The sequence below is a fragment of the Uloborus diversus genome, chromosome 7 (genome assembly GCF_026930045.1).
Source record: "Uloborus diversus isolate 005 chromosome 7, Udiv.v.3.1, whole genome shotgun sequence".
NCBI classification, from domain to species: Eukaryota; Metazoa; Arthropoda; class Arachnida; order Araneae; family Uloboridae; genus Uloborus; species Uloborus diversus.
This window is the reverse complement of record NC_072737.1, coordinates 105,679,307-105,706,655: the sequence shown is the minus strand read 5'-3', so window position 1 is coordinate 105,706,655 and position 27,349 is coordinate 105,679,307. Positions and strand designations below refer to the sequence as shown.

The 27,349-nt window shown below is 33.3% G+C and overlaps 1 protein-coding gene across 1 annotated transcript in view; it reads right to left on the bottom strand.

Moving 5' to 3' along the window:
• LOC129226612 (putative polypeptide N-acetylgalactosaminyltransferase 9) overlaps window positions 1-27,349 on the bottom strand; it is a 198,231-nt gene that overhangs the window by 37,499 nt on the left and 133,383 nt on the right. The window contains exons 7-8 of the mRNA XM_054861241.1: window positions 21,080-21,293; window positions 6,694-6,811 (exon numbers count right to left, since the gene is read on the bottom strand). Coding sequence (XP_054717216.1) covers window positions 6,694-6,811; window positions 21,080-21,293 — 332 coding nt within the window. The remainder of the gene's footprint in view (window positions 1-6,693; window positions 6,812-21,079; window positions 21,294-27,349) is intronic.

The window sequence follows — 27,349 nt, the reverse complement described above, 5'->3', positions numbered from 1 at the left end:
TTTGAAATCACTCTTACATATATTTTTTATATGCACTTTATTGTAAGTAATCTTTATACTATCGGTGTTGTCTTCATCTTATTGTATGGTTTTGTAATTAAGACTGAATGAAAATATAATTTTTGTAATATTTCTATAGTTTAATGCATGCGAAGGACTTCAAATAATGCTAAGTGGAAAGTCAAAATTAGAACCGTAAAGCTTAAACATGACAATGGTTTGAAAACAATACACAGTTATATTCACATACACAAACTCGTACGTATCAATACACTTACATTAAAGAGAAATATTAAAGACTTATAAATTCTCATATGAGATAAGAACGCTCTTTCTTAACTTAGTTGGTCACATGATCGATAAAAGATCCTCACCTATTTGTGATTTGTCATGAAATAATATACATCGATAGATATGTTACTAAGTGTGTAATAGTTTTTATTTTTCTTAAATTCAAAGTTAAAACCAATTTGTTAATTGTAGGATTATATTAAGTGCTAAAAAATGCGATATTTTCGCTTATAATTTCGGTTGATATGTAAAGTTTTATTACAAGTTCCCTCACACGAATGAACAATAACATGCTAGATGGATATTTGAAAGCTTGAGTAGATGATTTGTAAGTATCTTAAACATTATTATTATTATTTCTAATGCGTGTGTGTTAATTAATACTTAGAGTGCAAAGAGTAAATGGTTAAGTGCTATTGGTTATTAATACTAAGAGTAAAGTGATATTGAGTTTTAAATTTAATTAAAGCATTTCGTTTGAAGATTCAGTTGAAAAAATTTTATTTTGTAAGTTTGAAAATTTTTGAAAAAAAAAAAAAGATTGAAAGGAAAAAAAAAAACAATATGTTACAAAAATATTATTATTATTTTGATTTGAAAAAAATATTTTTGCGGAAAAATTTACTGTTGTAAGATTGAAAATGTATTTTTATATGATTGAAAAAAAAAATTGATTTTTTTTTTAATTAGTGGAAAAATATTACAAGTTTGAGAAATTATTTCTTAAAAACATTTTATATTATTAAAGAAAACAAAAATTTTTGATTTCATTTTCTAAGTAGAAAAATATTACAAGTTTGAAAAAATACTGTTTTGAATCAAAAATCTGTTTTTGAAAGAAATATTCTTACAAGCTGGAAATTTTTTTTATAAGTTTGAAATGAAAAAGAAATTAATTCGAAACTACGAATTAAAATCTAAAATTTTGTTTGGAAAACCTGACATCAGGCTATTGCCGATCTATGTGCTTGATATTTGAGAAACGTGAACTAATTTTAATTGGTCAGAAACAGTGACATCACTTGAAAGACGTAGGCCAGGTGGTGAATAATACTAGCACGTGGGGTTTGTTATCTGTTATCGGTAAAGGGGTAGATAGCAATATTGATAAAGTCATTTTCTTAATTCGCCTCGATGTGTGTGTGTGTGTGGACGATCCGAAGTGCTGTGGGATTACGGTAGTTTCTTTCAACAGCCGAGTTGATTTGCGATATCACGGCATGCGTTCTGCAAATCGACGATGGGCTGCCAGCCGTATGCAGCGATTTCAAATAAAACATGCATGTAATTGTAATTTTGTGAGATTGAGTTATAATTAACAATCCACTTATTACAATTTCATTCACTGTTTTTAAATAACTTCGCGATAGCTGGTACTTGAGGGATTTCACCCCAAAAAGGTTAGTCTTTTGTACTTAATTTTAGTCAGTATTTAGCTTTAACTTAATTTGTCAAAATTTAGATTAAGTTTCTTAATTTAACGTATAGCTGTCCATTTGAATGTATCGTTCGAAAAGGATAAAGACTAAAATAAATGATATCGATTTTGTTAAAGAAATTAGTTGTTAAAGTAAAATATTATTGGGAAAATGAAATAGCCAAAGTGATTCTAATTCATGAAGGTTGAAAATTTTGTTTTATTCTAACAAGAGTGTTTGTATGAAAAAAAAATAATAATAAAGTAAAACACTATGCGATAAAATGACTAAGTTAAATACTAATCAAAAAAAATAATTAATAGAGTTGATTAAATAAAATGTGATAAATTAAATGAAACTCTTGAAAAGCATATAAAGTGATGAAATGTAACTTGAGTGCGAAATTTGCTTACTGGAAAAAAATTAAATAAGTTGATTTTTAAAATCCATGAAAATTTCTTAATGATAAGTGTTTATTAATGCTAAGAGTAAATTGATTCCAAGTTTTGAAATGAATTTCAGTAGAAGTTATTTTTCGGTAAGTCTATTTTTAAAATTTGCTGACATGAAGTTTTGATACTCGACTTATAATTTTAACATTTCTTGGGTACTTCATTGATGTTTAACATTTTTGTGTTATGTGTTTTATTTTACCGTAGGTAAAAATAATTAAATAAAAGTGAAATTTATAAATTGTAATGAAAATTCTGTTAATGAAATTGGTTGGTTGTAAAGTAATATTTTGGAAAAGCTGTAATGAATGATAAATAGTAAAACGCAGTAAGTAAAATAGTAAAGTATGGTAAAGTAAAATAAAATATTCAGAGGGGATTTAATTCATGAAAGTTGAAAATTTTGTTTTATTCCATCAAGAGTGTTTGCATGAAAAAAAAAAAAAATAAAGAAAGGAAAATATGATTAACTTAAATATCGATGATAAAAAATAATTATTAGAGTTAATTAAATGAAATGCGATAAATTAAGTGAAACTCATGAAAAGCATATGTAGTGATAAAATATAACTTGAGTGGGAAATTTGGTTACAGTAAAAAATTATTTAAGAAGATAATTTTTTAAAATTCATGAAAATATTTGATAGTGATAAGTGTTAATTAATACGAAAAGTAAATTGATTGTAGATTTTCGAAAATTAAATGGATAAATGTATAAAAATAATAACGTATGTGATAATTTAAAATATTAACAATGAAAAAAGAATCAAAGACGATTAAATGAATCTAAATCGTAAATGAGTTGCTATTTTAGTAAACTCAAACTAGAGTGAAAAGCATTTTAGTAGGAACATGTTAAAATCTCTTGTGCTAAGAAAAATAAATAACTTTTAAGCATAATTTTGTAACTGGAATAAATGTATGATAAAATGATTAAGTTAAGTATTAATGAAAAAGTAATTATTAGAGTTAATTAAATGGAATGTGATAAATTCAATGAAACTCTTGAAACATATATGCAGTGTTGGAATGTAACTTGAGTGCGCAATTTGCTTACTGGAAAAAATTAATTAAGTTGATTTTTTTAAAATCTGAGAAAATTTGTTAATGATAAGTGTTAATTACTACTACGAGTAAATTGATTGCAAGTTTGACATGATTGCAAAAATTGAAGACATGATAACGTTTTGAAAAATTTGAAGGTTCGATTCCTGTCACTACTTGTGAAAAATTTCTAAGTTTAAAAATATCGGGGAAAAAAAAAAAAAAACGATAAAGTAAAAACAAGCGAGAAAATGATCAAACTCTAAAATATACTAAAAAAAATCGAAATCACGAAAAAATAATCTAAGTCTGAAATGCTTGAAATTAGTTAAAGACTAAAAAGTTAAGAAAATAGTTAAAGACTTAAAATAATTGAAAAACGCTAAAATAGTGAAAAAAAAAAAAATCAAAGTGCTAAATGACAGGAAAAAACGTTAAAGTTCAAAATGTGTGAAAGAATATTTAAGTTAATTATTTCTTTGAAAAATTTAACAAGTAAGAAAAAATATTTTGTTGTATGAAAGTCAAAAAAAATTAGTTAAGAAAATTATTTCTTCGAAATTTTTACAAGTTAGAAAAAATATTTGTAAATTTGACAAAGAAAAATGAAATTAGTTAAGAAAATTTAACAAGTTAGAAAAAATAAAAATGATAAAGTTTGAAATGCATGAAAAAGAAAATCAAAGTTTAAAATATATTTCAAGTCCACAAAGCATTGAACCAAATCTAAAATCTCGAATGGGTTGTATTTAAATAAATCTTTACTTAAGTGAAAACTTTGTTATTATGAAAAATAATAATAATGATGATAGTTTCAATTATGAGCTGAAATTCAGTTAATGATATGCCATGATTAGTACTAAAGAGTAAATTAACTGATGGTTTTAAAATTAATTTAATTGTAATATTCGTTGTCATGGTACAGATTCACATTAAGACTGAAAGAGTAATGAAAAATATAGCATAGTGGTTAGCATACGTTTTTGCTAACTCAAAGTTTGGGTGTTCGATTCCCAACTTCAACACTCTGTAAAAATAAAAATAATGTAATTCTTGAGGATAAAAAGTTCCTTGGATGGGTTCACCCATTAAATCTTTCACACGGTACACGGGAATAGCTCTTTTGACACATTCGGTGATGATGAATAATTCCTCCGTCCAATTTGTTTCGTATCCTTTTTCAAAAGTGAGCTTTTGTTTAGAAATACGAACGACATCACCCACGTTGTAAACACACGGTTTCCTTTCCGCATCTTGATTATCTTCGTAGATCGCGAAATACACTTGTCCATCCGTTTGGAGTAACTTGGGTTTTCTCTCTGTAAAAATAGATTGGAAAGCGTCGACAATCTCTCGGCCCTGCTTCGTTTTTAAAGGCTTCGCCCATGCATATTTTGAAAAAATGTCGATACATGTTAATATATACCGATAACCACGATTATGTTTCTGTAAACTTCCTAAATCGGCGAGGTCTGCTTGCCATTGGAAATCTTTATGATGAACGAATACGCGATTCGTCGGGAATTTCTTTCTCACAGGTTTGTGCAGAGTGTACGCATCGACTCCCGCTAGATAATTCTGAATGGCTTTCTTGCTTTCTTCTCCTTCCAAAGCACGAAATAATGCATTGACACCGCCAAAACTTGCTTCTTGAGCCGGTTCCAGGTAAGCCTTCTTCATTGCAGCAGGAAAAATGATTATTCGACACGTTGAAATGAATCATCCTCGGAACGTAATGAGTGAATTAGAGGTATCATTTGGTTTAAGTAGAAAATCAACAGCAAAATCCGATTTCCCTGTCAGAATATAAATGATTCCCATGACGCAACATAAACTCAGATAAAGGACCGTAATCCATACAACCTCTTCTCTAGGATGCATGTTTAAGAATAAAATAGAAATACATGAGCTATCATCATTTATAATGGCGGGTGCATCTAAAAACGACATAGTCCAATATGTTTGTAAAAACACTGGAAATAGCACTGTACAACTTTATGGAGATGGCATGACAAAAAGTATCACACATTCTTATGACAACAATTGTGACGTTTTGTCATACCCTAAACAGGTTGCCATTCAAAAAGTGAAAAACCTCCTAGTCTTCTATGACTAGAAAAACGACAAAGTCCAAAAGCGCGGGAAAATATCTAAAAACGCGCGAAAAACCCCCGTAACCTTCTTCAAGATTCATGCGCAACCCCAAGGTCAACCCCAAGGTCGGGAGGAGGTGGAGGGGGGGGTCGGCAGGGGGTGGAGGGACAGCCCAAGGTCATCCCCAAGGTCAGAGGGGGAGTGGGAGGCGCAATATTGCGCATTGCGCCTCCTGGCGCAGAACCCCCATTTTCCCTCTACTAATGTTTACGATGTCTATTGTTGCGTTAACATTTGATCACCTGTCATTGATGAAAGCCCGAAAAGAGAAAAGCATGGATTGAGGGGTCGAATGCACCTTAGGGTGGTTCAAAAATACATGTAAAAAAAAAAAGTTTCTCCTAGATAACAGGACATCCCTCAATATTTTTAGACTTGTGGATAGCGATATACTGGAAGAATTTTTGCTTCCTATTTCAACTGAAAGAGGATGCTAAATCACGCCCCCAAACTTAATCAGTATGGGGAGGGGGGTTAAAAAATACATTGAACTGAAAAAACAATGCTACATATTATAATATGCACTTGTAATATGCTTATACATTGCAATAAAATAATTATTTACAAAAAAAAAAAAAAAAAAAAAAACAGAAAAATTTAATGTTTCCAAATTTGTGACATTTTCTATGCTTAAGGGGTCACTGAGCACCCTCTTAAAATTTGAGTAAGAAGCTAAAACTTTTACAGTATAACACTATTAGTAAGTTTAAAAAATATCGGTGGTGTCCTGTACTCTAGCTGAAAAAAAGTTTTTTTTTTTTTGAACCACCCTAATGCACATATTTTGATCAGCAAACAGGAGAAAGCAACTCCAATATTTTTAAACAGAGTTATATTCCAAACACTTAAATTATTGACCTCTGTCCTTATTTGATTTTCTGAGTCCCCAAAAAGACCTTCTGGCTGGGAAAGTCGAAAATAACAGATAAACATCTGGACTAGAAATTACTAGACTTAGGTGAACGATTGGTGATATTTTCCCAAATTTGGCGCCAAAATGCTATTCTAAATTCAGAGTCAGATCGGTGACATAAGCGAATTTCCCATAAGACAACATGTTGTGGAGACTTTGGTGATATTAGATGACCCATTGACGATCTCTGTAAAACTGTCTTTCCTGCCAACGTTCTAGGTACCGCAAGAATCGCGCTCTTCAAAACTGCTACTCTTGCGCATCCCAAATGTTATTTTACACCTTTTAACAGATTAATCAATGAGTTGAACATAGTTAAATTACAAAATATTTACATGGGGGAAGGGGGGGGGGAGGCAGAGGACACACACAATTCATTAGATTAAGTTTCGTAACAAGGACATTCTGGAACTGAACTTACCTTAAAAGACAATTCAAGGTTTTCACCACCCCAAATATCGAATCCGTCATCGTATGTTCCTAATTTTTTAAAAAATTCTTTGTCGATTGCAAAAAGCCCACCGGCCATAGTAGGGGACCTATAATAGACAAAGAGGAAAAAAAATTAAAATAATTACTTCTCTGATAAAGGGGTTGTTTCTTTCAGTCAAAAGTAATGCTTTTGGTCACTGAAATTGATAGAATAAGCAAAAATAATAGCATAGGCCCAGAAAATACTTTCATTTTCCCAACAGTTATTTTTTAATTAATTTTTTATAATGTCCGATTCTTCAAACAAGGCGTGGTCTTGATGACGTCACAAATGATGCATTTTGGCGCATCTTTCTACAGCGTTTCCACGTTATGATAATCAAGAAGTGAATTAAATTTGCGCTCTACGCTTGCTATCAACCATATCGTTGCCAATACACGTGAGTAAAGATGCGAATCAAATATTTTGCTCTGTGAATGGCAACACTGAATGGCATTTCATCATTTGTGATCATAGACTAATAATAAGAATAGACCGAGCTATGGCAACCCTTTGCTGCGCATGAACCAAACCATGTGACTAGTGGATATCCTAGCAACAGCGGGCGTTGATCGTAGCAGACGATCAACGCTGACGTAGCAGTTCTAAATGAAATAAAAGTTACTGAAAACTGTAATCAAAAATTAATTACTAATATCAAAATAATTCATAACTAAAAGAAAAACAGTTCAATCTCTGCACCTGGAAAAAAATTATAATGAAAACACATTACTTAAAATACATGTCGAGTGCCAAACTATAGATAATAACTCTAGATAATGTTGCCATCTAGCAACCATGCTGCCAAAGTTTTCGCCAAGCCTTCCACCAGTCACATGATGTATCCATGAACCAATTTTTTCATCAGCAAGTCTGGGAAAGCTCGGTCTGTCATCGGCAGAAATATAAACAATGAAAGCGCACCGATTTAAGTTTTTTTTTTTAAATATTAAATTTAAGCAAATTATTTAAAAAATGGTCAGATACTACGTTTTTAAACATGCTCTTTCAGGAAAAAAAAATGCTTTTAAAGTTTTGCAAACTACCCCATTCTTTCGCCGTAACTTAAACCGTTATTTCATTTAAGTGAATTCGAAAATGCAGCAAGTAAAGTAACGTAGAACAGATTTTGTTGGCAAGCTTTAAACTAATTCTCTTAATTAGTTTAAAATGCGGCAAAAAAAAAAAAAAAACCCTTCAAAATGCTTCTGACGTTTCGTCGGCTTATTCTCAAGTAAAATGACCCCCTGAATCCGAATATGACTTTGTCCCCCCCCCCCCTATACATACCATTTTTTTTAAAGACCCCAAATTTTTTTCAATTTCCCTTATTAGTTTCAGAGCAATTATTTTTTTTTGGAGGTCAAAGGAGCTTTATATTAACTGCTAACATAGTTTTGGCGAGCAAGAGGGGTTCTAACTTCAAGATCATGGACACCAATAGCAAAAAGGGATACTTGGGGAGGGGGGTGTACCCCAGGGGTGGCATTTCAGCATTTCATTTGGGGGGTCGAGTTTCTTAAATACGAATTACCTCACTATGGAACAAAGCACATATTGGCTAACAACAAGTAATCATGATATGGGGGAGATTGCATAGTTAAAGAGCCCCCAGAAAAGAGATTTGTCAGAGGTGCCCACCTAGAGAGGGGGGGGGGGGTCATAGTGCAGACTGCGCTTTTAAAATTTTAAGGGGGAGGGGGTGTTTTGAGGGGTATTTTCAATTTTTAGGGGGGTTCTTGCTTTTGGTGGGGGCATCTGGATGTTTAGGGGGTGCGCCCTTACTCATAGGGGGGGATAGACATCCCTGTATTTGTTGATGTGAGATTTTTTTTTTCAAAAACAGTATGTATTTTTAAAGTGTATCCATGAAAACATTCTTCTATGCATTGAACAGCTGAAATGTGTTTCTAGCAGAAGAAAGTAATGAACACTCATTCAATAGACGTACTTCAAGAGTGAGCATAACAATGAGTGTGAAATACTAAGGCATTTTCTTGTGAAAAAATCATGCAGCCACACCACTGCACGAGCCTCTCATAGAAGATTGTTTTTCTTCAACATTGATAGGCGATTTACGTAAATTGAATTTGCTCATTTTTTATCATTCCTCTCAAAAAAATTTGGAGTGCGACCTCCCCCTCTTGACCCTCCTATTTGCAGCCCTTGCTGTACCCTCCCCCCCCCCCCCCAATATTAGAAAAATCACGAAAAACGATCTTTTTATTCTGCTTTTTTAAAAAAGATGTTTTTTAAAAAAATGTCGGTGCAGAATGAGAGTATAAGACTCGCTTCTATGACTCCCATGCCCAAAAAAATTTTCGCGATGTAAAAAAAATTAAAAAATCTTGTGAATGTCGCACGTTGCATACGAGTTGAATTGCAGGTCTTCATTCAGAAAGACATTCTTCTGGATGATTCTTATGTAAAATGACCCCTTGTTTCCACATACGACCACCTTCCCCCTCAAGCCCCCTTTTTAGAACCTCCTCCCTCCTCCTCCTCTGATTCAGAGCCATTTTTTTTTTTCAATTTTGAGGGGTAAAGAGCATTACACTAACCGCAAACATTATTCTGAATGACTAGAGAAATGCAAAGCTCAAAATCTTGTGAAAAGCAAAAAAGAAAACTTTCACCCCCCCCCCCCGCCCAAAATTAAAAAAAAAAGGGGGTTGCTTTTCTACAAAAATCTGTACCTGTAGGAGGAAAACGGAAATTATATTCGGATTCAGGGGGTCAATTTGCAGAAGAATCAGCCTGAATAGCCTCAGAAGCATTTGGGAGTTTTTTTTTTCTTTTTGCGGCACATTGTGCTAAGGGGGGGGGGGGGCCTCATGTTTTCCTTTTTTACTACATATGCACAGGATATTGAGCTTTGCACATCTCTAGTTATTCAGAATAACGTTTACGGTTAGTGTAATGCTATTTTCCCCTCCAAATTAAAAAAAAAAAGGGCTCTGAATCAGAGAAGGGAGGGAGGGTTCTAAAAAGGGGGCCTGATGGGGGGGGGGATAGGTGGTCGTATTTGGAAACAAGGGGTCATTTTACATAAAAATCAGTCAGAAGAATGTCTTTTTGAATGAAGACCTGCGATTCAACTCGTATGCAACGTGCGACATTCACATGTTAGTTTTTTCTTTTTTTTTTTAAACTTTTTTTACATCGCAAAAAGTTTTTTGGACATAGGAGTCATAGAAGCGAGTCTTATTATACTCTCATTCTGCACCAAAATGTTCTTTACAAACATCTTTTTTTAAAAAGCAGAATAAAAAGATCGTTTTTCGAGATTTTTCTAATATTTTAGGGGATTATATCCCCCCAAATCCCCATTTTTGTAATAGGTGTCCATGATCTTGAACTTTGAACCTCTCTTGCCCGCCATAACTATGTTAGCAGTTAATATAAAGCTCCTTTAACCTCAAAAAAAAAAAAAAAAAAATTACTCCGAAACTAAGGAAAATTTAAAAAAAAAAGGGGGGGGGGCTTTAAAAAAATATTGGTACATATAGGGGGAAAACGGAGGTCATACTCGGATTCAGGGGGTCATTTTACATAAGAATCAGCCGACGAAATGTCAGAAGCATTTTGAAGGTTTTTTTTTATTGCCGCACAGTATTATTTTTCTCCGCAAAAGAGAAAATTTAACATGTTGCTTCATCGGAAGTGAGGTGAAGTGAAGAAACGAAAACAGACTCTTATGAAATAACAACGCAGTTTTTCTAAAAAGCCGTAGTTCTTTTTTAAGAAAAACAATTATGGTAGCATGTTACACGAAAGAGGTGTAATTACTGGCACAAGGAATTAGAGAACTTATCCACTTCGTTATTTTAAGCAATTTTTTTTTCATACACTAAACTTTAAACAGTAGAGGGTGTCGGAAAATAATAACGATAAACAATTCCAATTTAAAATTGAACTATGCACTCAGCATTCAAAATTTCTACTTGATAGTTAAATATTTCTTTCAATATACCTCCGAAAAAAAAAAAACATTGTAATGAAAAAAAAAAGTTACTTGATTTGCCAACTACCAATTTTTTATTTTATTAGGAGTTACGTTGTTTTTGTTCTCGACTAACGAATGAGGGAGGGTTCTAGAGATGAGAAAGAAATAGTTTCCCTATAGAATTTTGTAATGACTAGAATTGCTCGCATTAAGGCTGGTGCACAAATTCCGAGGGAATTTCCAACCTTTCACTTGTTTTTAAGTTAAATACAGTCAATTTTCAATAACTCGAATCTAAAGGGACCAACGAAAAACTTCGACTTATCAGAAGTTCGACACACTGCTTGTTTTGGTTTTCGACATTTTAATACACTCCTGTTTGTGAAAATTGCAACAATGAAGGAAGCATCATAGTTGAATGAAATTTAATACACAGTTGAGTGGTAATGGTATAAATAAATGACTACATTTTCAAACCAAACAAACAATAAAAAGAGATAGAAATTAGTATTTTGTGTGGCCACCACGCGCCGCAGTAAGGGCTGCTACACGACTCGGCATGGAGTGAAACAAAGTTTGAATATCTGCCTGCGGAAGAGTATTCCATATTGCTTGTATGCGCAACCAAAGTTCGTCTGTCGAAGCAACAGGACGAGGATCACGAGCGAGACGCCGCCCAACGAAATCCCACACATGTTCAATCGGTGACATATCCGGAGAATATGCAGACCAAGGAAGAAGTTGTACCTGCTGCGAGTCAAGGTAGGATTTGACAGTCCTGGCGACATGTGGACGGGCATTATCCTGCTAGAATACAGCCCTTGGTAATCCTTGCAGGAAAGGAATAGATTGGGACTATAAAACTTCGTTTATGTATTGGGTACTGTTAAAATGCCCACAATTCGTAGCAATTGTGATCGTCCATGATATACTATGGCACCCCAGACCATAACTCGGGGTGTTCGTCCACTGTGGCGTTCGATAATGCACGCCGGAATGTGCCGTTCACCGTCATAGCGATTGACACGAATTCGGCCATCATGGTGCCACAAATTGAAGCGGGATTCGTCAGAAAAGAGGACCTGCTGCTAATCAGCACGCCAGCTCCTAAGCACATTGGCCCATTGTAGCCACTTGCGGCGATGATTTTGCGTGAGAGGAATCCTGTATAAAGGAATCCTTGCGCGCAGCCCACGCTGCAGCAGACGTCACCGAATTGATGAAGCAGACAATGAAACACCTGTAGTTGTTGACCACTGTGCTGCCAATTGTCTAGAAGAAGCTGTGCGGTCCATCAGCGCCGTCTGTCATCGCGAGCTGACGTCACATTTCGGGGTCCACTCCTGGATTTCCGAGCTGTCCGACCCTCTTCCGTCCACTGCTTCCAAACTTGCATGATTGTGCTGCTGTTACGCTGTACACGAGTGGCTACTGCACGATAAGACAATCCAGCTTCACGAAGGTCGACGATTCTGCCCCGTTCAAACTCCGAAATGTGCTCAAATTTCGTTTTCTTTCGTCGAAGAGGCATAGAAAAAAATTCAGTTAACGTTTGCTCTAGCATATAACCACCGATAATCATACACGCCTCGCTACATCCGTCTTTTATATTCGGTTCGATCCGCCGTTCAGAGGGCGCTGCTCAGCATACGCATGCGCTACCGGTCTGCAATTCTAATCATTTGCATATCATGCCCTACTTTACATTTCCTGCAATTTTCAGCTCACTCGCATAAGTCCTTCGTGCTGTTGCAATTTTCACAAACAGGAGTGTATTAAAAACCAGACAAAATTACAGAACTTAAGTTGTTAAGCACAATATGCTTAATTTAATCAAAATATGGAGAGAAAAAAAATCAAAAGCATGGTTTTGATTTCGATACTGCTGGATCCACTTGAATAGAGCTTATTCTGCTTCAGGACACATTCAAGGTGCACATCTTCATTCGTTTCAAATTCGGATTTATGGATTCTACCGTTTTAGAGGTTTCTTTTTTTCTTTTAGTATCATTGACAGAGTACTTGCTTAGGCATCTTTAATAGGCCATTCCCTGATGCTTCTCACCAATTATTGTTCGAGAGGAAATGATTGACCAAATTTGTACCTGGCTTCCGGACTGTTAGAGGCCTATTGTGCAGGAATTGCAAGTGAAAGTGAATTAATTTTTCTCTCATAGTCACGTTTCTTTCTTTCTTTTTTTTTTTTTTGTTCTTTCAAAATAAATTTCGAGTCATCTTTAAAAAATTTCGATATAAAGGAAGTTAACTTCGAGATATAGAGAATAAATAGCATGTAATTAAAGACAAAGGTCAAAACTTAATAAAGACTTCGAGTTACAGTAATATTTGAGTTATTGGACTTCGAGTTATCGCGAATTTAACATATATAACTTTTGAATATTTTTCATGCCCTCAGAAACATCGTGATACAAGAAACAAGGTGTTTGGCTGTTGAGACCAAACAAGATACCTCTACTTCGCTACTTAACCTCTTCAGTCGGAATTATGAAATACTTGACCAAAAATGTTTATAATTGGTACACAGTGAAATATGGTAAAGGGTATCTTGTGCACAAAATGTTAAGTTTGCAGTCGAAAAATTAAAAGAGTTTTATGCTACGTTCAACATTCCGGACTTATATTTTTGAAATTAATATTTCAGATAAAAAAGGATGAAGTATCAAACAAACTTTATTGTAAAATATTCTCCAAACAATAATAAAACACAACATAAGCATTTGAAATTATTAATAAAAGATTATATATATTTTTTTCAAAAAAATCAGAAAGAAAACCTCGCTTTTGCAATGCGAATCCATGGTTGGAAAAATGAGCCACACTTGATCTTCCAATCCCTATATGACCAAAAGTATTGGGACACTTTCAAAAATTCACATTTTTAAGGATTTTTCAAGAAATAAAAGACCAATTGCTTTGTACCTTTTGTCACATAACAGATATGCTCCATCTGTCAACTTCCAATAAAAATTATATCACCCTTGAGTTTCGGGGGTCAGTAACAAATTGAGGGAAACAAAAATATTTTTTGGTCATCATTCATCGTAAATCGCTCAGAACAAGCTATAAATTTCAGAAATTGTTTAGTTTACTATGTACAACCATTTTTCATACTTTTGGAAAGGTGTCACTGATATTCACGAAAAGATAAGCATTTCTTTCAAAACTATTTGAAGGTTTTTGGCTCATAACATGCAAAGTTTTTCATGAAAGCTTACGAAACTTTCAGAAAATTTGACAGCATGCAAGAGAAACATAATACTAAAATTTGAAATAAAAAAGTTGAAACTTTGATAAAATGTAGACATTTAAAAGCAATTAATTCTTTACTGCTCACGCGCGAAAGATAGCAATTTAAAACTTTCATAACCTAAAACCCAATTAACTTCTTCAACTCATCAAAAAATTCTGGTTCAATATCTTAAAAATTCAGAAAGTTATCAGCGATCTAATGAGTCGAATTTCAATAACTATTAGGTAGGTGACGTACTGTGAAGGGCCGTTCACAAGTTTGTAACATTTGGTTTGCAATCGTTACAAATCGTTCAATCGTCGCAAATCGTTCAGTGTAATTCGTGATAAAAACAGCTTACTTGCGAACGATCCCTCGCGATTCGTAGCCTATACAAGAGTTATTCAAATTCGGCTCATTAGTTTGCTGATAACTTTCAAAATCTTTCATATATTAAAGAAGGAATTTTTTTATGAGTTATGATGAAAGTTATAAATTGACATCTCTCTCGCATGCACAATGAAAAATTTCTTTAAATGTCCATATTTTACCAAAATTTCAACATTTTTATTTCAAATTTTAGTATAATGCTTCTATAATGCTTCTCTTGTATGCTGTCAAGTTTTCTGAAGGCTTCGTAAGCTTTGATGAAAAACTTTGCGTATTAAGAGCCAAAAACCTTCAAATAAAATTTGTAGTTTTGAAAGAAATGCTTATATATTCGTGAATATCAGTGATACCTTCCCAAAAGTATGAAAAATGATTGTACATAGAAAGAGCTAAACAATTTCTGAAATTTACACCTTATTCTGAGCTATTTACGATGAATGATGACCAAAAAACATTTTTGTTTTCCTCAATTTCTTACTGACCCCCGAAACGCAAATGTGCTTTAATTTTTTTTTTTGGAAATTGACAGCTGGAGCATACCTGTTACGGGACAAAAGTTACAAAGCAATTAGTTTTATTTCTAGAGAAATCCTTAAAATATGTGAATTTTTGAAAGTGTCCCAATATTTTTGGTCATAAAGAGTGTATGTTAGTGAAGTCAATTCGAAAACGAAAAATCTTTTCACAGATAATAATAAGCAGAATGTAAAAAGTCAATTACAAAATAATCAAGTTTTTAAATCAATTATTAAATGATTGGCAGCTGTTTAAAGTTCAAGTCCGGTATACCGGACGCCAGATCTGAAGAGGTTAAGTAACTTTTTTTTTTTACAAAATGGTAACAAAAGGCACAAATGGAGCATTTGTAACATAGGAGTTAATTTAAATAACAAGGGGTTCTTTTTCAGTTCAACAGTACCTTTATCGGAGAGGTAGCTAAAAAACTGCTCAGAAGACGTCAGATTAGAGTCAACCTATTTTTGATATTGAGTATCATATTACTAGTGAACGTGAAAACGAAACATATATATGGGTCGTTCTCCAGAAACGTAACTTTTGAACACAAATATTTTTCAATTCCGAAACCTTTTTTTTTTTTTTTTCATTCTTACATGAAAGTGTTACCTACTAGAAGTAACCGTAAACAATGGCCCAGCTAAGTTCCAATTATTTTACTCATAAGTAAAAAAAAAAAAAGCCTTGTTCACGAAAATAAAAAAAGAAAAAACTCTTTTAATATTAACAAGAAGTTGTGTCTAGAACTAAACGAGCCTACTTTCCCGTATGCCCATACTACTTTCTAGTACCTGATCAATAATCTCAAAAATTCGGAACTCCAGCGCTCGAATACGCTACCTTGCGGTGATTTATAAAACTGCGTCTGCACCTAAAACATTGCCACGTTGCGCATCACGTGTGTCTGTTGACGTAAACACAGGCAGTTTGTTCTGAGTATTTATTAACGCAATCGATGTGTCTTAGTTTGCTTTCAGCTACAGAAATTAATTCGTCCCTTAGTAGTATTCTCGAGCTTCTCAAAATAATGTTAGTTTTTCTTATTTCTTTCAAAAAAGTATTAAATGGTGGAAGCGTAAACAAGAAAAGTCTGGATTAACAAAATTGGATAACGTTATACCAGGTAAAAATTTTTATTGTTTTGTATGAATTTGTAAGAATATGAGTTTTTTTTAATCTTAAATTAATTTAACTAATCATATTTTACAGCAGCATTTAGTTGGAATGGACAGTATGCAAAATATTTTCTTGAATTTATTATCGTAGAACAAAATGAAAAATGTTTAACCGAGAAAGAATTTACTTTATTCCTTTTATTCTCAGCTGAAAGGTTTCGCCAAATTTGTTTAGGGTTATAGTAGTTTTAGTATTGTGCAAGCAAAGTAGCCTTGGCGAGTTTTCGCATTTTTAGTTAAACCATTTTTAATTTTTATCATGAGTGGAATAAAATGATAGTAAGATTACAGAATTCGATAAGCAAAAAGAAATAATGGTCAATCAACTGAAAAGAAAACTACCACCATATATAAACTGTGAGTACACATTTTATTTATTTTGTTCTGAGTGAATTTGAATCAGTTTTTCAATTCGATGGAAAAAAAAACGAACTTAACAACATTGACTGGACACTTTTCCTTAACCTAATTCCACATAAATGATTTAAATAACCTTTGTTACTACAGTATCCTACTGAAATAGACAGTATGCAAATAAATTTTCTTGAAAATATTTATCGCAGAACAGATTGAAAAATCCAGAAAGAACGTTAAGAATTTGAACAATAAAAAATAAAAGTTCGCCAAAAATCTGTTTATAGGCTTATGGTTTTAAAATTATGTGAAAGAATAATGTATCTTGACAAGATTTCGCATATCAGGTAAATCATTTCCATGACGAATGAATTAAATGCATGATTTCTTTGGATATCCGATCATATAGTCATAGAAATAAATTATCTAGTGTTAAACGTTACTCTTGACAGTCTGCCACGTATGTGCACTATGTGACAAAAATGTCAACAAATGCCGGAAATGTCACGAAACTGAACTTAATATGTACTAATGTATAGAAAAACGGTACAAAATGAAAATGCCGTTCGAAACGAACCAAAAATTTATGAATTCCGAATTCAACATCGTGAAAATGGCTGCTTCAGAACAACTTACTGTGTGTTCTGCATTAATTGTTTACTTTCGTAATACTTTTTGGTTTCTAATCTCTTTCTATATGGGTCAGAATAACCAAAAGACTTTGAAAAATCTTTTCAAATGAATAAAGCGAAAAAATCATACATACGAACAAAAATCACAACACTTTTAGCATTTTCTTCGTTACCACATGCGTTTGTTTTAGTTTTCAATTCCGCCATTAGACAGTGACTGCAGTGCCCCCTATAGTTCGTTGGAGTTGCGAATAGCTAAAATCGCAAATTTTTTCAAACATATTTTTAAAATACTTTAGGCTGATTTCTAGGAATAAAATATTCCTCACTCATCTAAAAATATTAGATGCGTAAAAAAAAAAAAAAAAAAAAATTGCAGCAACTTTGAAACAAAGCAGCTAATACACTTTTTTCCATTAAAAAAATCTTTAACAGCTTTCAAAACGAAAGAATAATAATTAAAATTAACAAGCTCATTAAAATGAATACATGATATCAAAAAAAAAAAAAAAATCGTTTCTTTTTCCCCTGATGCCAAAAACATTATTTTAAATGAATTAATGCACTTACCAAAAAAAAAAAAAAAAACAGTAAAATGTAAACTTAAAGAAATAATTTTCTTTGTCAAAAAAAAAAAAAAAAAAATCGTCTGCGCATATCTTAATGTAAAAACATAAATGACTTCGAGTTTATTTGCCAAAAACTGAGTACCTAAATTGTAACTTTAGTGTATAAATCATAGACTAATAATAAGAGTAGACCGAGCTTTCTCATTCTTGCTGATAAAGAAAATTGGTTCATAGATGTATCATGTGACTAGTGGAAGGGCTTGGCGAAGACTTTGGCAGCATGGTTGCTAGATGGCAGCATTATCTATAGTTTGGCACTCGACATATATTTTAAGACAATGTGTTTTCATTAAAAAAACTTCCAGGTGCAGAGATTGAACTGTTTTTCTTTTAGTTATGCATTATTTTGACATTAGTAATAGTTTTTGATCAGTTTTCGGTAACTTTTATTTCATTTGGAGCTGTCAGCGTTGGCGTGAACGAAATGGCGTAAACGTTTCGCGTTAACGCAATAATGTACTAATCGGTATCTTAAATTGAAACTGTAGGTAAAAATCTTACCGTTTGCTGATTCCTCTTGGTCGCTTGCATCTTTTATTGCTTAGAGAGTTATTGAAATTGACTAAAGAAAATGCACAATACTATCTAAACGAAAAACTCACCATATTAACAAAATATTTACAACTTAGAATAACAAATTTACAAATCGGACTCCATAAAAGCTCATTCTTCCGTGTTCCATCAATTCTATTTATTTTATTTCTCGCTCGCGTTGATCGTCTGCTTCGATCAATGCCCGCTGTTGCTAGGATATCCACCAGTCACATGGTTTGGTTTATGAGCAGCAAAAGGGTTGCCATAGCTCGGTCTACTCTTATTATTAGTCTATGGTAAAAATAAAAACAAGTCATATCAACAATAATTATTTCACAGTTAAAACCATAGCTGCGGAGTCGGAGTCAATCTCATTTTGAGATAAAGGAGTCGGAGTCGAATATTTAAGAATCGGAGTCAGCCATTTGTACTCCGTGTATAAATTTTTGCCAAAACTACGAAGTCAGAGTCGAAGTCGGGGAGTCGGAGTCCGATTAATTGTCGGACACAGGAGTCGGAGTCAAGTGCCCCTAAATTCTCGGAGTCGAAGTCTGGAGTTTGGCGTCAAGAGTTATTTAGAACAAAATTTGTTTGAAGTAAATCCGCCTTTAAGTGCGGAGTCTACATTGACTTTCAGTTTCCCCGTAGGCGCTATTGTTAAGGGATTTGAACTGTTCAAAATTGAACGGAAAATTGTTCGAATCAAAAAGATATTTTATATACAAGTTTTTCATCACAATCTTTTTGCTACAAAGCTTGTTTGAAGCAAATTCGCCTCACAGTTCGGAACTGCCTTGAATTTCCCCGTAGGCGCTAATGTTAAATTTTTTGGAACTGTTCAAAATTGAAAAAAAAAATAGTTCAGATCAAAAAGTGAAATATGGGAATGAGGTGTCCTTGCCGAGATCTTTCGAACAAAAAAAAGTTTTTCCGAATCGGACTATTCATTCAAAAGTTATTAGGGGGGGACAGACAGACAGACCGACAGACAGACCGACAGACATTTTTCCCCATCTCAATACCCTACTTTCCAATTTTTAATTTTTCAATATTTATCTAATTATTTTATTTATTTTTGACTTTTTTTTTGTTTTTCGGGATATTTTTAAGATGCATTAAGCCTTCTTTCATGCTTTTTTCTTCTTTCTTTGACTTTTACAGGGAAAGTAGGCTAAAAAATCGAGGCTAATTTAATATCAAAGTAGTAATTTTGTCAATTGTGCAAACAATCTGCTATTTTAATGATTAGTGGGAATATAATATTAAGCTATATTAATTAAAGTACGGCTTAATTAGTAGCTTCAAATGTATGTTAAAAATAGCATTTAGTAAATTTGAGGATATACTGGCAATTTATAATTTTGGTAGAACGTCTATTATTGATGTATTTCCTTTCCATTAGTTATTTTTACCTCAGAAAAAATGACATTGATAAGGTCTGTCAGGGAGGTGAGATTCACAGAGGCAAGGATCTTTCCATTAATATAGGCTTAATAGATACATTTTTCATGGAATTTTTTTCTTCTTCGTTGCTACACATGTTAAGCACATGAAAGCATGTGCATTTTTTTACATTAATTAACATGCCTGAAATTCAAGTTTACGGAGGTGAGAAATCAGAATAACCACACTAAGTTTTTGAAGCGGAATCTATCTTCTTGTTTTTCTACAAAAATCTCACAACTTCTTAAAAGCTGTAAATAAACAAGGGGGCTCCCTTGTATCATGGAAAATAAAATTTGGTGTCATTACTGCCACGTGGTAATGAGGAATGGCATTTTGTGTTTAGGTAAAGGAGGTGAGAATTTGTGTGACATGACACCTTATCCTACTAAAACAAACTAAAATACAATATTAAAATATTAAATATTCCTAAACAATTGGTATTTGAGACACTTGTGAAAGGAATAATAAATATATAAGCATATACTTCTAATTATACAAGTTATTAAGCAATATAAACAGTCACATAAGGTGTGTGACATGCTACGGAGGTGAGAATGTTGTGAACCAAAAATATACTAAAATAAAAATTATTAAAAAATTGTTGGCAGATTTAAATAGATATATTTTTGATGAAAGTAAAAATCATTGTTAAATGAATTGTTCCTTAAAGATTTTACTGTAAAAAGACGTGTGACAGAAAAGTTACACTTTTTGAAGAATGACCCCCATCTTCTTCCTGGGGGCCCGTTAAAGGCTTTACCTTTTGCAGGCCTAATGCAAAATAGCAGCCATCCTTTCCTGTGACACCATTATTGGCCAATGCCATCACCATGAGAGTTTTGAAACCCAATTTTTTCATCAGATAGATGCACCCGGGCTATCTTCAATGCGAAACTGCACTAGAAACTTAATTTTACCAAGAGTACTTAAAGTTTTCAACATATAATATAAGCTGCATTTACAAAAGTAACATTTGCAAATTTACACCGCCGATTATCTCCTCTTTTTATGTCCCATGAAATATTTCTCTTCGTACTCGAATTCTGTTTCAAAAACAAAATTTTTAAAGTCAACCAAAGCTTTTTATCGCAGAAAGTCGTGATAGTTGCAGGTTCCAGAATTTTCTACAAAGCTCTGTCCTCATTTTTTATTGGTTTCAGAAAAACAGCAACAATGTTGAAATTGACCTTTTGTCACAAACTGCTACACTTAACCATGCCCTTACCTCTTTGTCACATGTCACGCTATTTTTTATCAACCTATTCTTATTTTAAAAAAAAATGCATGAGGTCACATTTCTTGGTAGCCTCTCCCTCCTCCTTGTTACAAATTGTCACAATTTCACGAACCCCCTTCCCCCTCAAAGCGCGACACCATTTGTGGACAGCCCCTTATCTTTTGAAAAATATAGAGCATTCTTCATTTTGGGGAGTTAGCGCGAAGTTGAAAAAATGAATACTCACGAGACAGGCATCCACGTGTGTTTCCTCTTTTTGTTCTCTCTGTCAGGTACGGGGTGCCAGTTGAATTGAAGGTTCCAATCGAATCCTCCCACATTGAGGCTCCTAGAATCTCGATAGTGATACTGGAAGGTATCGTCAGCGATTACATCGATGACAGGACACACCACATTCGTCCTGTTCTGGTGGATGCGATACAGTAAAGGCTCCAGCCAACCTACGAAAAAGAATAGCGACAGGTTAAAAAAGAATAGAAAAATTCTCCATTTTCCAGACCCACTTACAAGTAACCCACCCAAGTGTGAATTACCGATTCAAATAAAACTTTGTACATCGATACAACACTTAAAAATATTAAACCCGTGTTTTTATTATTATCATTTTTTTTATCGGCAACAAACATCTTTAACGGGGTGAAATTTACTCCTAAATATTGGATAATTGGAAATTAGAGAGTACAATAATGTGCTTTTATTTTAAATTTCAATAAGAAACTCAAAAAATGATTGATAATTTGAAAAAACTAAACAAACTAAAGTTCACGTGTTTCAGGATTTTTTTGAAAATATTATTGATAAGGACAAATTAACCTTCTCAATATTACCCCATGACGGTGGGTGGTGAATGAACCAAAAATTTAAATCTATCGTAAGAAGTTCACATTATATATCAATAGAAAGCTCTATCTTTTAGCTTTACTCTACGTTTTGAATTTTCATTCTACCATAACTAAGAAAAAGATTAGTCATTTGTGAGAACACACTTTTAATTTTTTTCCGCATATTTTGAGTTTTTTTACTGGCTAATCTTTCGAACAATTTTCAAAATGGAAGTCGAAAAATTGGCAGGGTTACTTATCTTGTCATATGTGCCCTTCATGGCAAATTTTATTGAAATCGGAAATGATGAGGTCAAGAAGGTTATTTTCTGACATAGAATTGCTCATAGGCAAATATACGCGCGCGACGGGGTACGGTGGCGAGGAATGGTTTACTCCTATAAATAGTATTTTCAGAAAAATCCTGAAACACGTCAACTTTAGTTTGTTCAAACTGTGAATCGTTATTTGAATTTTTGTTATTGATATCTTTACTAATAATAAAGCAGAAAGTCTCTCTGTCCGGAGGATGTCTGTAGGATGTCTGTAGGATATCTGTAGGATGTCTGTGACGCGCATAGCGCCTAAACCGTTCGGCCGATTTTCATGAAATTTGGCACAAAGTTAGTATGTAGCATGGGGGTGTGCACCTCGAAGCGATTTTTCGAAAATTCGATGTGGTTCTTTTTTTATTCCAATTTTAAGAAAAAAACTATCATAAATTACGAAATTATCATAACGTGGAACCGTAACATGGGCACAAGCCAATTGGCGAGAAATTTCACCATACATTATTTGTAAATATACAGGCGAACCAAAAGACCTTTAATTTTTCTATTACGGGCGAAGCCGTGCGGGTGCCACTAGTTACTAATAATAAAGCTGAAAGTCTCTCTGTCCGGAGGATGTCTGTGACGCGCATAGCGCCTAAACCGTTCGGCCGATTTGCATGAAATTTGGCACAAAGTTAGTATGTAGCATGGGGGTGTGCACCTTGAAGCGATTTTTCGAAAATTCGATGCGGTTCTTTTTCTATTCCAATTTTAAGAAAAAAAAAATATCATAAGATGGACGAGTAAATTACGAAATTATCACAACGTGGAACCGTAACATGGGCACAAGCCAATTGGCGAGATACGAAAATATCATAACGTGGAACCGTAATATGGGTACAAGCCAACTGGCGAGAAAATTCAGCACACATTATTTGTAAATATACAGGCGAACCAAAAGACCTTTTGATTTTTCTATTACGGGCAAAGCCGTGCGGGTATCACTAGTTTAAAATAAAAGAGTTTATTTTACCCTCTCATTCTCAATTATCCAATAGTTAGGAGTCGATTTCACCCCGTTAAAATTGTTTGCAGCCGATAAAAAAACGGGTTCAATATTTTAAAGTGTTCTACCGATGTACAATGTTTCATTCCAATCGGTGATTCACACTTGGGTAGTAGGGTTACTTGTTAGTTTGAGAGCGAGAAAAGTAAACTTTCTTTTCAAAAAGTGTTTTATGCCTATTTTATTGCCACATTTTCGCAATTTTCCACAATTTTTGAATTTAGGGTCTTACAAATATCTTTAAGTTAATGCTTATTTTGTTCTCACATTTTGCCGAACTTAAAAAAAAAAAAAAGTAAATAAACACATAATAAAAAATAAACACACACACACAAACAAAAGAATAATTTATTAGAATCTGAGAAACACAATCATCGCTATATTGTGTGGTAGGAATTTTAAATAGATATATTTAAAGATTGGCGTATTTCTTATGTTAACATCTACTCATGCATTTGCTGAAAGTTGATGCAAGGATAAACTATATTTCAGTAGTTTGTAGTGAGATACTTAAAACATCAATGCCTGGAAATTATGACAAGTTGAATAAAAGGAGCAAGATATCGAAGTAAGAAAGAAATAGTTTCTGTCAGTACGCGACAGATCAATCTTGCGGCCATTGTTCCGATGAAACGAGGTGTTTAAGAGTCATTTCTTTTAAAGCTGGACAAAGTGAATGGGAGCCTGATAGTTGACACCTTCGATTTTCCTGAAACTTTCAGAATATGTTGCTAGTATTGTGATAAGACAAAGTGTAGCTTCTTTCTTCTCAAATTTGACTTGTTGGCAATTCAGTGGAGGTCAAAGTTTAAGGACGTGAGAAAAAAGAGCTTAAGATATGATTCCTTTGCTTCAAAACCAATGAGTGTACCAAGCCAATTTTTTTTTTTTGTGGATACTACTTGATACTAGGTACATGCTAGCCGAAATATTTTGGTCGCTCATTCATGGCTTTGAGGGCAAAGGTCAATTGAAAATGCTATTTTTTTTTACTTTTTTTGCCTTGTTTGGGCCCGGATATCTGCTAAAGCCGTGAGTAACCCTCGGAAATAAGTATATACCTAACTACTCACCACAGTATAGTACTAAGAAAAATATGAAATATCATGGGTTACTCTTTGCTTTAGTAGTTAAACGGTCTCAAAGTCGATGATTTTTTAAAAATAGCCAAGTTTAGACGTCAATAACTCTGATCGCGACGCATCAACAACTTTGGGACACAGCTGTAGTTATAGTCCAAGTGGTCTATTTTAAGGTCCAGGTTAGAAACCTATGGCAACTAATAAACTTTTTTAGTTATACGGCCTCAAAACTGAAAATTTGAGCTATAATTTCATTTTTTTTTTCAATTACTCTATGATTGGTGAGTTAGTAACTTAGAAAAACATCTGTAATTACATTCAAAGTGATATAGTTTTAGACTCAGGCCAGAAAACTTTGGGATCTAATCATCTTGCTTAATTAAACGGTCTCACAAAAATGATAATTTTAACATAAAGTGTCAAGTTTCAACTAAGCTAATCCACGAAAACAAGACTTTCAGACACAGCTGTAATTGTGCTCCAAGTGATGTAGTTTTAGAATCTGCTTCATACCCATGACACTTTTAAAATTTCAAAAAAATATATTTTTAATTCGAACTTTTACTTGTTCAATATAGTTAATAGCACGTGTTGAGTTTTCTCCCTTTTCAAAATGTATTTCTGATTTTTTTAAAAGTTTCGTACTTTATTTTATAGATGGCAGCATTAAATTACATGTAAAACCTATAAAACCGGATAGTAGTGGCTGATGTAGCCATTTTAAACAAACAACACTGAACCGAAGCTTTGAAAGGCGGAGCATTCAAAACAAAATCTATCAACAACCAGCTTTTTTAAAATTTTTAGCAGAGAGAATGTTGGCCAGATATTGTGTAAAAGTAAGGTACTGCTTTTTTTTTATGTTAACCAACTATTTTTTCATTTAAGTAGTTTACAAGTACTAGTGTTCAAATAGTTGTACTATTTTAATGAGACTTAACACGTGGTTTAGTAACAAACTGTATATAGTTTAACAAAATATGTTCAATTGAAAGTAAGGTAGACAAAAATTGATTCAAGTTCCAAAAAATAATCAATATAATTTTTTTCTCGTTAGTCAAATAAAATATTTTCTGAAAATTGTGGGCAAAGAATCTTGTAGAAAATGTTTGAGACCTATTTTCGTGTTGATTTACTTTTTTTCTTTTTTAACAGAAAAAAAACCACTGTATTAGTGGACCGCTATTGTTCAGGTCTGATATTTTACTTTACCCCTAAGTTGCATATGAGAAGTACAAAAAATATGCTTAGTGCACCAAACAAGGCCATCCTAAGTTCGTGACCTCATTTATGATTGACTACTCCAACTTTTGCACATTCATTAGATAACATATTTCCATGGAAAAAAATATAATTTTCAATTACGTTTTCCTACACTGTTCTAAAAAAGAAAGGCAAATTTTCTAAACTAGGAACATTGGTCTCCAACTCTGAAAAAAAAACCTCCGAAAAGAAACCATTCTCTGTTGCCAATAGGATAGCATATTAAAACACATTTGACACGTTCAATAAACTTGTAAAAAATATCAAATTTCCTTCAGCGGAAAGGTGAAAGTACAATTGTCACATTTAAGACACTGATAAATTGGCATTTTATGATTTTTGGTCACTCAGCACTGTTCGTAGACATATGTTCAGCGTAGGCAAGACAGGATCATATCCTCCACCCCATCACCCGGTGTCCTAGTGAGGACACTGGGCTGATAAGGCTAACCATGACCTTAATGGGCAAAAATATGCTTTTCTAGGTTAAAAAATCAAAGGAAAAAGCAACGGTTCACAGCGGCATTTATGTTTTTTTAATTCTTCAACTACATAGATTGGGCTTCAAGAAAAATAAAGAACTATTTTTAAATACTTATAAACGACAGTTAACCATAACGAAACAAAATTTAAAATCACGCTGTCTTGACGTCATCTACATCAACTACATCACTTAGGGTATGATTACAACTGTTTCTCGAAGTTACTAACTCATCAGTCATAGAGTAATTGAAAAAAAAATAAGTTGAAATCATAGATCAAATTTTCAACTTTGAGACCGTGTAACTAAAAAAGTTTATTAGTTGCCATGGGTTTCTAACCTGGACCTTAAAATAGACCACTTCGACTATAACTACAGCTGTGTCCCAAAGTTGTTGATGCGTCGCGATCAGAGTTATTGACGTCTAAACTTGGCTATTTTTAAAAAATCATCGACTTTGAGACCGTTTAACTGCTAAAGCAAAGAGTAATCCATGCTATTTCATGTTTTTCTTAGTACTATACTGTGGTGAGTAGTTAGGTATATACTTATTTTCGAGGGTTATTCACGGCTTTAGCAGATATCCGGGCCCAAACAGGGCAAAAAAAGTTTAAAAAATAGCATTTTCAATTGACCTTTGCCCTCAAAGCCATGAATGAGCGACCAAAATATTTCGGCTAGCATGTACCTAGTATCAAGTAGTATCCACATAAAAAAAATTGGCTTGCTACACCCATTGGTTTTGAAGCAAAGCAATCATATATTAAGCTCTTTTTTCTCACGTTCTTAAACTTTGACCTCTACTCAAGGGCAAACAAATCAGTTTTTTAAAAAAATAAACTTCACTTTTTCTTATCATAGTACCACTAACACATCCTGAAATTTTTACGAAAATCGAAGACATCAACTATCAAAAGTGTCCAAGCTTAAAAAAAATGACTCTTAAACAGTTGCAACGGGTCATGGATTTCAGGCAGTGTTTCAAGCAGCATTGTGATAGAGCTAAAACAAGTAGAAAATGACGTATTGAACGTTTAATCTGCAAAAATTTACACTATGTGTAAATTTAACCAATCATACAAAATAAGGAAACAAAATAAACTACAAAGAAAAAAAAAAGACTATCTCAAGTAGAATTATGCAACTACTGCTTTTATTTATAAATGATTTAATGACTAATACTGCTAATGATAAAAATTACAACACTAGGAGCTCCCCCCCCCCCATTCGTTGCCGATCACCAAACCCGAAGATTGCTTTGCAATCTTATTTGGTTTGCAAAGATCTAAAGAGCCTGTTAAGAATAATCAGATCAGATTAAAATAAACGTTACGATTAGAACAAAGTAAAATTCGTTCTCCCCTTTCCGTAAAAAAAAAAAAAAAAATCAGTAAAGAACTTCGATAAAACTTTAATTTATAAAAAATGAATTCAAGTTTTTTTTTCGTTCTTCTTTACTAATAACACTTAAAAACAAATTTTAACGATTTTTTTGTTCCTCAATGTATTTT